This window comes from Anser cygnoides, chromosome 1, assembly GCF_040182565.1.
Source record: "Anser cygnoides isolate HZ-2024a breed goose chromosome 1, Taihu_goose_T2T_genome, whole genome shotgun sequence".
Lineage (NCBI taxonomy): Eukaryota > Metazoa > Chordata > Aves > Anseriformes > Anatidae > Anser > Anser cygnoides.
This window is the reverse complement of record NC_089873.1, coordinates 16,273,826-16,285,850: the sequence shown is the minus strand read 5'-3', so window position 1 is coordinate 16,285,850 and position 12,025 is coordinate 16,273,826. Positions and strand designations below refer to the sequence as shown.

General features: G+C 43.8%; 1 protein-coding gene and 1 long non-coding RNA gene across 9 annotated transcripts in view; one reads left to right on the top strand and one right to left on the bottom strand.

Moving 5' to 3' along the window:
* KIF21A (kinesin family member 21A) overlaps positions 1–3,210 on the bottom strand; it is a 90,117-nt gene extending 86,907 nt beyond the window's left edge. For all 8 annotated transcript variants that reach the window (XM_048068474.2, XM_048068477.2, XM_048068481.2 and 5 more), the window contains exon 1: positions 2,964–3,210. In XM_048068474.2, the coding sequence (XP_047924431.2) occupies positions 2,964–3,007 (44 nt within the window). In that variant the 5' untranslated portion in view covers positions 3,008–3,210. The remainder of the gene's footprint in view (positions 1–2,963) is intronic.
* Positions 3,211–3,235: 25 nt separating this feature from the next.
* Positions 3,236–8,261, top strand: LOC125183315 (uncharacterized). Its single transcript, XR_007165132.2, has 3 exons — positions 3,236–3,363; positions 3,802–3,952; positions 5,558–8,261. It is a non-coding gene; the product is annotated as an uncharacterized lncRNA (long non-coding RNA).
* Positions 8,262–12,025: the final 3,764 nt, after the last annotated feature.

Genomic DNA, 12,025 nt, shown 5'->3' with positions numbered 1-12,025 from the left:
CATGCTCCATCAGAGAGAAGTCCTCCAAGCAAGCCTCCTGGTGACTTCCATCCACACATTATTATTCTTCAGCAGTTCCCTTGTCTAGCCTGCATCCAAAAGTGCAAAGGACCTAAGCCCAACTTTCTGGTCTGCTTAGACCAGCACTGGTAGGATGCTGGAACTGTACCACTGCAAGCTACAAGGAGCGAGGGCAGGCACTGCTACCTCTGCTCCTGGAGCTATTTCAAGCCCTGCGACCCCAGCCAAGCCCCGGACAGCTCGCACCATGACCCTGTGTGCAGCACGGACACAAACTGCTGGCTAGTGAGATCCTCAATGTTACGTGAGACCTTCACCTGCCCAGGAAACCTGTACGCTATACCTTGGCTGCAGACACCACTAACATGGCAAGACGCAGAAATTTGGAACTATAACTGACATCCTTTCATGGACTTGGTTCCAGAAACAGCTGCCCGACATTTCCACCATTTCATAGCCTCCTCAGCAAAATCTTCACACGCTGAAGAGACTTTTTGAAAAGCAAGACGGTAATTTCAGATTTGCCAAGAGGATAGCTTTTCACATTTAAAAGAAAAAACAGCCACCTGATTAGGTAACTATCACAGGGGCTCTCTAATTTCATCTGAAAGCAGACACTACGCACAGTCAGACAGAGGAATGCAAAGAGCCAGGCTCTTTGTTGAAGTAGCAGACCATCATCAAAATCTGAGTCCACAAGTCTTTCAGAGGCAGTTGACAATGAAGAAAGAATTTTTTTTCTTAATTGGGGAATTTTACATTAGTTACTGGATTATATGGCAAATTATTTTCAGCTTTCATGCTTCACTAAACCGGAGTATTTAGTTCATCGCTCACAAACCCATTATTACACTGAAGAAAATGGAGAGCAATTAGCATACAAAATGATAGCTTAAAGGTGGTGTTAATTGGAAAGAAATATTTTTAATGGTGTTGTATACAATTAAGTGAGATAACCATGTTCTGGGAAAAAAAAAAAACAATTTGCTAAACCATTTCAGTAATGTCTGTTCTTCAGCTGATGTTTCAAGTTTAAGCAAATTCAGTGCTGCAGCGGGTTCAGTGCAATACGCCTTTGAAACACCTCGGTTCAGCCACTACCACGTGGGTTGCAACCTAAAAGCTGGTCCTCCCGTTGAGCAAGCCATGTTCAGAAAACATACATATCAGAACAAAGACTAAATCATCGCAACAGTGGAGATCATCACTCCACTGAATTAAGCTCAAGTTCCCCAAAAGAACTGAAGAAGGAGAAGAAAACAGAATCCAGTTTTCATAGCGCGCTGTACAGCAGTGCGCTGATGCAACTGGTCTTGCAACTCATGGTGTGTTATAGGACCTCACAAAATACACAACCAGAAACAGCAGAAAACAATCTAAACAGAGTCACTGGTGGGGAAAGAGTAATTGTGCACGCTTTTGTTCATGATTTCTAAGCAGAGAAGGAGAAATCTTGTACATGAATAGTTAATCTTCCAGAGGAAGAAAGCAGACAGGAGGAAAGATGTAATCCCTCATTACCAGTGAACTATACTCAGATATAAGGTGTTAGTTATACAAAGGTATTACAGAAATGTGCCTTGTAACGTCTGGGATTTGTTTTAAGAGCTACAGTGAACTATTTTAATCCAGCTGAGTGATGTTAATTCACTTTTACAAATTTTTTGCCAGATACTATTTCTAATCTATTCATCGCACATCTACAGCCATAAACCTATTTGCACCAGTAGCTTTTATTTAATTCCTAGTTACAACAACCCTTTGTATTTTAAATGAACTTCTACATCACTATTTTTTTTGGCTCGGGAGATATTTAATATTTTCTTCAAATGACAGAGCAGTCTGCTAACCTGTAACACGCCCTATTTTTAGAATCACACCTATCTCATATTTTCCCTTTTGAAAACACAGCCTAATTACGCTCTGGAATAATACCTCCCTGTATTTTTATGTGAAAAAGGGCTTCAACAGACACCACTCACAAAAGCATCTCTCCACACAGACAACGCTACCACAAGCAGACTTTAATGAACAACTGCAGCATAAGCCCCACGTTAGCGTGCAGGGGCGGCGTTTCTCTGTTCACCCAAAGTGCTATTGAACTGTTGCCCCCACAAGCACGTACCCACAACAGCATTCAGCAGCATCGCCTATTCCTACGGCCTTCATCCAAAAAAAAAGATCCATGCCCTCTGTTTGCCTGCACAACCCCTATTTATCTAATAAGGTGAAATGGAAGCAGTAAAGACCAACTGGTAGGGACAGACCTTCCCCTACAGCCTGTTTTCTTGTGGCACAATACTCCAGATGCATCAGCATATAATATAAATATCAAATATTCCAAATATCAGCATATAATATAAAGAATCTTCTTTAAAGGAAAAAAAGACGTCATCATTCAGCATTGCAACCAAAACCCAAATATTGACGTTTTATATATGGGTGCATGCGTGGGTATATTTCCTCTTATGTTTGAATTATGTAAAGGCATCTTGAAAGCGAAGACATCCGTGGGCTAATCTGGAAGTTCTTCAAACAATGAAATAATATCTTCCCATAGAAAACCGAGAAGAGCCAAGAGTTCACTGATGAACACCAGATTTTTATCTCCGATAAAAGAGCAATTTGAATTAGCTGATGTTTCAAAATGATTTAAGCTCCACTCCCACTACGGCTTCTACATAGAGTTATTCATGTGTAGTGTGAGCAGCCTCACGGAAACCCATCCATGCAATTTTAGGTACAAGGTTTACGGGTGGGAGAAGAAAAACCCTTTATCATCCTAGGCTGCTCTGGCAGAGCTTCGCGATGCAAACGGCTGGAGCCGAGGGGCTGCCTTTCCCCGATGAGTAAGCGTTTGCAGCGTGTGGCCGCGGTTAGCCCCGATATTTTTAGGGTTTTGCAGCTCTTCCCCCCCTCTACACACACACCCCGCTTCTTACCTGACCGCCACCCGCACCGAGCTCTCGTCCTGGCCGGCCGACATGGTGCCGGGCGGGCCGGGAGAGCGGCCCCGCCGCGCCGGGGAGGGTCCCCTGGCGACGGAGAAGGACGAGGAGGAGGAGGAAGAGGAGAAGGACGAAGAAGAGGAGGAGGAGAAGGCGGAGGCAGCGGCTCCCCCACCCTCACCTCCTCCACCTCCCCTCTCCAGCCATTTTGGGTGCCCGAGTCGCTAGGTGGCGGCGCTCCTCCCCTCACACACACACACCCCGCTCCGGCCCTGGGCGGGGAGAGCCGTCAGCCCGCCCGCCGGCCTGTCAGTCAGTCAGTCCGTCAGTCCGTCAGTCAGTCTGTCCGCCTGTCCGTCTGTCCATCTGTCTGTCAGTCACCCCACAGGCCGAGGTCTGGCCCGCTGTCCTCTTCCCCTACCGAAACGCGCGGTTTGCAGTTGGAAACCCTGTGGGCGGCTGACAGGAATTTCTGATGCCAGTGGTACCCCCTGCCAGGAGACAAGCCCCGTTGTTTTGCCCAAAACAACCCGCATTCCTAAGGGAGGCTTTCTGTCAGAATAAGCCCCTTTTTTTTATTTTTTAAATTGTAGTGGTATGCTAAAAACCTTGTGCTTCAGGTTGTTTGGTAGCAAATACTGCTCGCTGCCGGGCCCTGGCCTCTCTCAGAGGTGGGCAGGTGAGGTCTGACCGTCGGACAGGGCTTCTGGCCATCCACGTCTCTTCCACAAGCAAGCCCCCCTCAGGAGAAGAAATCCACTGTGTCATCATTACTCTGCATGTTTCTCCTCCTCGCTCGCTCACCCTCTTCTGTTCTCCTTGATTCACTTAGGGATTGGAGCGTTTCCAGAAAGCGGCTGGCCTGGAGGTTGCTGTACAAAATGGTGGTCTCCTGTGCTCTTCTGAATCACGTAGCACCGCCATACACAGCTCCGATGTCGATGGAAAACAGGGCGGTTTAAGCTCCGCAGCATATCACTGAGGTGTGCTGACATAACATTTACTGGAAGGGCAGAAAAATGGAGGCGCAGGTAGTTCAGGCTGCAGCCGCCTCAGGAACCTGGTACACACAGAATAAAACCTAATTTTCCCTGGGCTTCCAGCCATATTCTCTATTTTATGCCATAGGAAAAATGTTTTGCTTCTTTTTTTTTTTTCACAATATTTTATAGATAATAGATAAAGTTCTCACAGATTAATTGTTAGCATTCGTGCAAAATAGCTTCAAAATGAAAGCGATAGAAAGCTCATAGTTCAGGGCGTTTCCACCTAGTGGGACCTAAACACTCCTGACGGTGTTGTGCATTTACCTTTATTATACTGAGCTACTTAACAATAGCTCCGTGGTGAGTGGCCTCCTATAGCATATCATATATCATAATTTATTTACATCAGATTTACCACTCAAGCTAAAAATAAAGCTTAAGCAAACATGGAAAATACAAAGGTTATTATGTTTTTGCTGTAATAGCTTTAGTAAAGTGGATACTTTCTTATCCAAATGTATCCAATACTTCTTTCCGGTTGACACAGCTACAGTGCTAATGTAACAAACACATTAAAGCTGAATTTGTACTTGTACATCACTCTGCATGTGTTCCACGCAGCATCTTTAGCTGGGTAGGCCCCAGCAGAGCAAAGCCTTATCAACCTCACCCTGAGCATGCGTACAAGCCTGCAGGTCCGCGCCTCCAGCTCTCCACAGCATGAGCCGTGCTAAATGCCCAGCCAGCAGCTGCAGGAGCTGTCTGTGACATTCCCGGCTGCTCAGACCCAGGATCACACTCTAGAACTTGCCAGGGCCATTTCTTTTCTATCCTTCCTGAACCCCTAGACATTTCTCTCAGCCTGATCACATTCAACCCTCTCTCTTGTGCTTTGAAAATGAATTTAGCAAAGTCAGTCTGGCAGAACTCCTCCTGAGCTTAATATCACTCATACAGCTGGGTCAGTATTTACATCTCAATCATAAAAGATTTACCTTTATGACAAAGATTTTTTATCTGCATTGGGATTAAACAGAAAGTCAGAAGTATGGGTGTAAAAACTAGTTTGGGTGGTAAAACTGTTCTCTTGTCATTTATGGTTATTTTGGTCTTATAATATCCTGTTAACCTTTTCTATCCTAAAGATTTCAGTCCAATGAGAGACTCCTCTGAAAATAATAAAACAAGTTACATTTAGCTTCTTGACATTTCACGTAAATTTCCTGTTCTGTGACCATTCAGATGTAAACCAGGAAAAAGACATAGGTCCTATTTCCTTAATGACAGATTTTTCCCTGTATTCCCTGTTTTGAGAAAATAACAGTCCTTTTATTTAAATGAACTGTTTTATTTTGGGTTTTCCCTATTCCTTTAATATAAGCAAGTATTCTGCTATACTGTTAGGTTGGTTGGCTCAGGAAACTTAAATCACTTCTGCTTTTCCTTTCTTATAATGTGGTTGACCTGTGCTCTCCAGCATCATATTCACCTCGTTGGAGGATTAGCTTGAATAAATAAGGGCACAATCACTCCCTCTCTTTCATCGTCTATACTGCCAATGACTTGTTTATCTTTAATAAAGCTATATTGTAACTCTTACAGACTTGTGAAACCTCACAGCTGAAGAATGAGCTGGGAAGGTGCCCTCTCCTCATGCTCCTCAACATGCCTACAGGCAAGACCCGCAGCAGAGCGCCGCTGTGGACTCCCAGGCACAGGCACCAGGCACGGCTGGTCACCCCCGGTCAGCTGCAGAGGCTCCCAGAGAGGGGACAAACTGTAAAACTGGGGAGTAGCCAGGGACTTTATGGCTCTGATCCCTGCTCAGCGCGTTGAGGAGGACTGCTAGGAGCATCGTGCCTTGGCAGCAGTCCCATGTCACGGCTGGTATACTTTCACCCCTCCATTCTGCTCTGTGACTCAGTGCCACGAGCTTCATCCACTGGGCAAACAAACAAAGGTCTGCATTTGGACGGGCGAGGGCTCTGACTGACAAATACACACACGTGCATGCACACGCACAGCTGCACAGATGGGGAAGCTCCTCGTATTGTTCCTCAAGCGTCAGAAATTACAGAGCCGAACATCAAGAGCTGTACACAGTCATGATGAGCAGCTCATCGGTCTGTGGAGAGCAATGAGTCACCCTTATGCTCAGTCGTCTCCACCTAGATGTCCAAGCCCCAAGTCTTGGGCCTCGTAATGTTTGTGGCCAGGTTGCCTAGGTCGTGCATGTGCCATATAGGTTGATTTTGAAAAGACCTAATTAAAGAACTGAAAGACCACTTAGAGCAGTAGAGCCTTAACTTCAGATATTTTAACTGTGATAATTTACTGATGCTAACCAAGCTAGTTCAATCAAAGGTTCAGCTGGCTGGTTAGGGCCATGCTAAGGGGGTTGACTATGACTTTGAGCTGCTGGAAATATCCTTTAGTTCTGAGAAGAGATTCTATTGATGGAAATAATAGAAAAGTGCTAGAGAATAATGATGCTGAGACAATTTACAGCCACGAGGATCTAGCCCATGATGTTTTGACAGGTTTTTTTTGTTTGTTTGTTTTTAAGATTTCACTATACAAAACCTTATCAGACAACAGCCAGACATGCATAATACAGCTGTGATGTTTTCTAGTGCTTTTTCTGCTAAGTAGTCAAGGTGAGACTGTTTTACTGAGACAGGCAGTAACAGCTGAAATTACTAATTTCTGGTAAACCTGTATTAACTAGAGCAAATACACTATGACTACTAGAAGACTTCAAGCAAGATGTGTGGGTTTTATCAAGTTAAACATTAGGTCCACCATTCTAGAAGTCAGATATTCTTCTGGATACTGAAATGTTCATGAGCTATAAAAGAAAGGCACTAATGCTTTGTTCTGAAAATTCAATATATCTAATCATCTGCATAATTTATGCAATCTTATCAAATTCTCTCACATGAAATAAATAGCTGGGATATCATCTTTTTAATGACTATTGTTTTCTTCAATCTGTATAATAAATAAATTATTTTTAACTGCATGCCATCCACAAAGTATTCTGTGATTTTGGCATGACACATTATGAAGCCTAAATGTATATGCAAATATGACACAAAATGTACATTCTAATGATCTTTTCTTTCACATTCAGTCATATGATAATTTGAAAAAAGTGCAGAGATCTTTGCTCATCATGTAAGGGATTATATATTTTCTCAATAGTTTTTTCCTTGTCCTAGTCTGTCATAATTCTACGAATTGTATGACCCAATAATTACTTGTATTCCAGCATCTTCTGACACAGGAAGGGTGACTGGACTCCCGTGAAAATGGACTTCATGAGCTGTTGCTGATTGAAATTAAGTCAGCAATATTCACCCTTCAGCAGTAATCACACCATTTTATTTAATAAGCACTAAATTCTTCAGCATTGAAGTATACAGTGCTTCTGGGTTTCTTCTTGGCAAAGTCAAACTTTTGTTTGCATTTTCCAAGTGATGCCTTAGGGTTACGTGAACCTTAGGCTTTTCCACAGTCAGCTTTTGAAAGATCTTCACTACACACTAAACTAAACTTCCTGAAACTGTTACATCTTGATTTTTAAGGGCTTTCTAGAAGCAACTTTTTCTTCTCTGGCTGGCTTCTCTGTTTCAACTTGCAGGTCTTTGAAAGCAGTCAAGCTTACAGAAAACATATCAAATGCGTTCCAATTTCTTCTCATCACTCACCAAGACTTTTGATCAAACAACAAAGAGGAACAAAAAGAGTCAAACCACTCTAAACTGGCACGTAAAAAGGTATAACAGGGGGGGCTTTGGTTCCAGTTACCATTGAAAACAGGCTGCTGAAGGAACAGTTGCTTGGCTCATGATGGGACAGGGAAGGTAATCTCAAAGCTGTAAAGCAAGAAAGGAGCACAAGAACATGTTTATATAATCTGAATAACACCAGCTAAGGAAAGGAAACAGGCTGGTTTAGCATAGGTGGCTGTGGAGAGAACATGGTACGGAGACCAGAAGGAATGGGGTGGAGAACGAAGAGAGATCTCTGGAGTCAAAGCCTAGTGATAGCTCTGTAGGGTGGTTCCTGGAGATCAAGAAGTACCAGGAACCTCTAAAGAAAGAAAAAAGGAGATGGGCCTTTTCCATCTACCTTCCAGGAAATGAATGAATTGCAAAAGAGAAAATATGATGGAAAGAAATATGATTAAGGGAACATATCTGGAGCTGAGAACAGGATTCAGTGGGGATAGAGTTGCTACACCATTGTAATTGATGCAGAAATAAGAATTTCTTTATGTAGTAATGCTTTCTATGCACAAAAATTGCACTGTGCTAACCATAGCACTGTTAACAAAGCCGTACAGTTTTTCTCTTCTCTTTGCAGCTCAGAGTGTTTGTGCTATATAACAAAAATGTGCTTGTACCCATACACTTATTTCCCTTTCTTCGGGGCCTAAGTATTGCTGTAACTTGTTCTAGTAAAACCCTTGTCTACACTAATGATTATTCCAAGATAATTATTTTTATATAAATATACACATTGCATTGTATGCCATGTAGCACACATATGCATTAAATCCCTACCAAACCAACACTGCTAGACTAGAAGAAGAAGTAAGAAAAAGAAGAGGGCTGAAATGTATCTCTGAGGAAACCCTCCCCTACGTGATCATAACAGGCACCACTCAAAAAATAGATTTATGTTAAGGATGAACAGGCCTTTTATGTCACTGTGTTTTAAGAATTTGTAATTTAACCGAGAGCTAGGATCAGCTTTTTTAGATCAAAAATTTGTAAATTTTCACTGCCAACTGGAAATCCCTTCAGGTATTACAGGAAGAATATAAACAATGGAGATGAGAGAAAAATAGATCAGTCAGTAGCCTTCACAATAATGTAATTCGGTATAATGATTTATGATAACCCTATTCAAATCTAGCACAGTCTGTAGAATATATAGATATATAAGATTATATAGAAGATATAACTCAAGTCTTAGCAGGATGAGGCCTTACTTTGGCTTTGAGCTATTAAATACCTCCCGAGGTGCATCCAGTTCCTGCACTTTTTTTTTACAAGGGACTCTATACCATGGGTCAGAAACTTCTGCTTCTAAACCTGATTCTCACTAACGCCTTGAAAGAAACCCAAATGCTATGGGATCGGGATGACTGAATTTTATGCTTTTTCCATACTGTTGGAAAAGACTAAAGAACCTCCAAAGGAACAGAGTACAAGGCCAACTGTGAGCCAAATCAAGCCTGACTTTTCCCCTTTCTCATGTGGGGAAACCAAGGCAAGAAGGAAAAGCAAGTTGCAGATGCCCGTAGCAGGGATGGTTGTCAGAACCAGCATCTTGGTTCTAGCAGCCAGCATGGTTGTTAGACCACACCTTAATGAGATGAATTATTAATACAAAAACTGCACGGGAAATTCATTTCTGCTGCCTCTCACCAGAGCCAGCTGTTCAGACATGAATGTGTCACAGTTGCACAACACCAGTTTTGCCTTAAGGATACAGTTACCCAACATGATGGGGTTTTCATAACAACCCTCCCAACTGTACCCTCATCCTTCCTCTGCCCTTCACCCTTCCCCCATCACCACCATGCTTTCAATTTTGGGTTCGGACTGGACATGTGGAAGGCACCAAAAGACAGGAGTCCCACAGGAACACGGCGAACACAGCGTTTGCAGTCCAGGGCAGCCTCCTCACAGCAGCTGTGCCAACCTGCCTTAGATAAGACAGAAAAAATTAGTTCACGTATTTAAACAGCAAGCATCAAAACCTGGCACATTCCAGACAAAATCAATTTTAAGTTCTCCATCACTGGGAAAACGCTCAGATGAAATTAGTCCCAACGAGGCCAGGAAAGTTGCCATTTTCCTGCAGATCCTTCTAATGGCTGTTAGCAGAGGTAGATCGGTGGCCAGTTTTATGATTGCCCTGTCCTCCTGCGTTGTTCTCCCCTATCTCCTCCCACTGTAGGTACTCACTAGCCACAGCGTGTTTAGGCCCCGGATTGTGAGTTCACTGGGTTTGCACTTGTTTTGCAGGTTTTTAAGCTGAAATCCTATTTCCTAATTGGCATCCTTAGGCATTACCGCAATAAAAAACAACAAATAGAAATAACAAAAACCTAAGGACGGAAGGTGGGCGAAGAAACGCCTAATTGCCTACACAATACTGGGACCACAAGCCACAGGCAGCATGGGGAGCCTGGGGAAGAGCGAGTGGGTGGAGCGTCACCTGCACAACAGAGGGCTGGGCAGGGAAAGAATACGTCTTGCAAGACAAAACTGACTCTTTATTTTGATAGCATCATGGAATTTATAAATTAAGGGATGACAGCTGTAGATTAAGCATGGCACGAGTTGCTTTATTCCCTGTATGCATGCAGCCTGGCTTGGCACTCTCACAGACTCGTGAAAGAAAAAAGAAAACAGTTGCAACAGTGGTGGAACAAGCCAGGAGGTGTGGGAAGGAGTTCCCAAACAGGGAGCTGTAGGGTTTGCTACACAAGGACCACTGCTACGCAGTAAGAATCACGTCGTGCCATGGCAGCAGCAGCCACAGCCACTGCTCCAAGCCCTGCAGCAGGCTGCAAGGCCAGGAAAACGCGTGCTTCCAGGTCTGTGCTGGGCTCCACGCAGGCAGAGAAGAGGCATTTGCTCATCCAGGCAGCAGCCACCAGCCGAGCAGCCACTCTTTGCTTTCTCCTGGGAACATGCTGAGCGTTGTTTTCCTCAGTATTTGTTTGAAGTAGTTCTCATACCACTCGCTGTATACGTATTGCTTGGAAATGCTTAGGCCAAAGGACAACATGCAGAGCAGTGACAGACAAAATCTTCTTTAAATTTGCCTCTCTGGACGGGGCGTGCAGGAACAGTTTGCTGCCGAAATGACCGAGGCAGGGCCTTGCGCAGCGGTGAGGAACTTCCGGAATCCATTGCCACAGGAGGTTGGGGAAGCAGACTATTAGCTGGCATAAGAAGGGATTAGACAAGATTTGTGAACAATGCCTCCATTACCAGCTAATAAAAGGAACAGGCATTTCCAACGACTGGGATCTCAGCAGACTGGACCAGCCGAGGAGGCCAGGTGCACGTGCTCGCCATGAACAGCATCTCCTTCTGCCACCCCCCAGGCCCTACAACCCACATCTCTGTCCAGGCAGCGCTGTGCTGGGAGGCTGGGGCCTTGCAGGCCCTGCTGGCACCTTCAAAACCTCATCCTTGGCCGTGCAGATGGCCAAAACCTGTGTTTGGTTTTGGTTTTCAGCCTGACCCAGCAGGACTTCTCTTAGGGTTTGGCTGGTTAAAGCTCTTAAATGGTGCTGCTCTCACTGAAGAAGGCAACTAGCACAATGCACTTGAAAGAACAAATAGGAATTGGCTTTAAAAACATTCACTTGGCCTCAGAAAAATGGCTGAAAACAATGAGGATGGAGAAACATAAAAAATCTGTTAATACATTAGAAGTTAAACGATGTTTGGGATAGCAGCACAACGGCTCACTCTCCAAAACGTGCTCAAAGCCAGCTATTCCCTCATTCAACAGTGAAAGAAAGAGTGGGCAGCAAACTACCCACGACTTTGCAGCTGTCCCTTCTTCCATCTGAACCCTCTAACTCTATTCAACTTCTCGTACCATGTCTGAACATCCCTATGGCCCTTCCCAGGACCTTTTCCAACTCCACACATCTTGCCCAAAATCGGGGAACTGGAATGGAAACTGGAAACTGCACTCACAATTAGGTGCACCATGGATTTTTACTCTCTTTTTCCCAATCCTTTTGCAACTAAGTCCTGAGACTGGGTTTGTCTGCTTGACAGGCACTGAGCTGACACACGTTATCCATAATCTAACATCTTTTTCCTGTGTGGTAATAACAAAAACTCTTTTTTTTTTTTTCCCCTCTCCAAAATGAAAGATCATTTTCTCCTCTGTCTTTGTGCTCTGACTTTCATTTAGCACATGCTATCAATGAGTCAGTCTGTATTAGGAGATGCTTCTAGGTCTTTTCATAAGGACTGAAATTATTGTCTGCCTTTTCATGGAAAATAGAGATCTCAGCAAAGATTC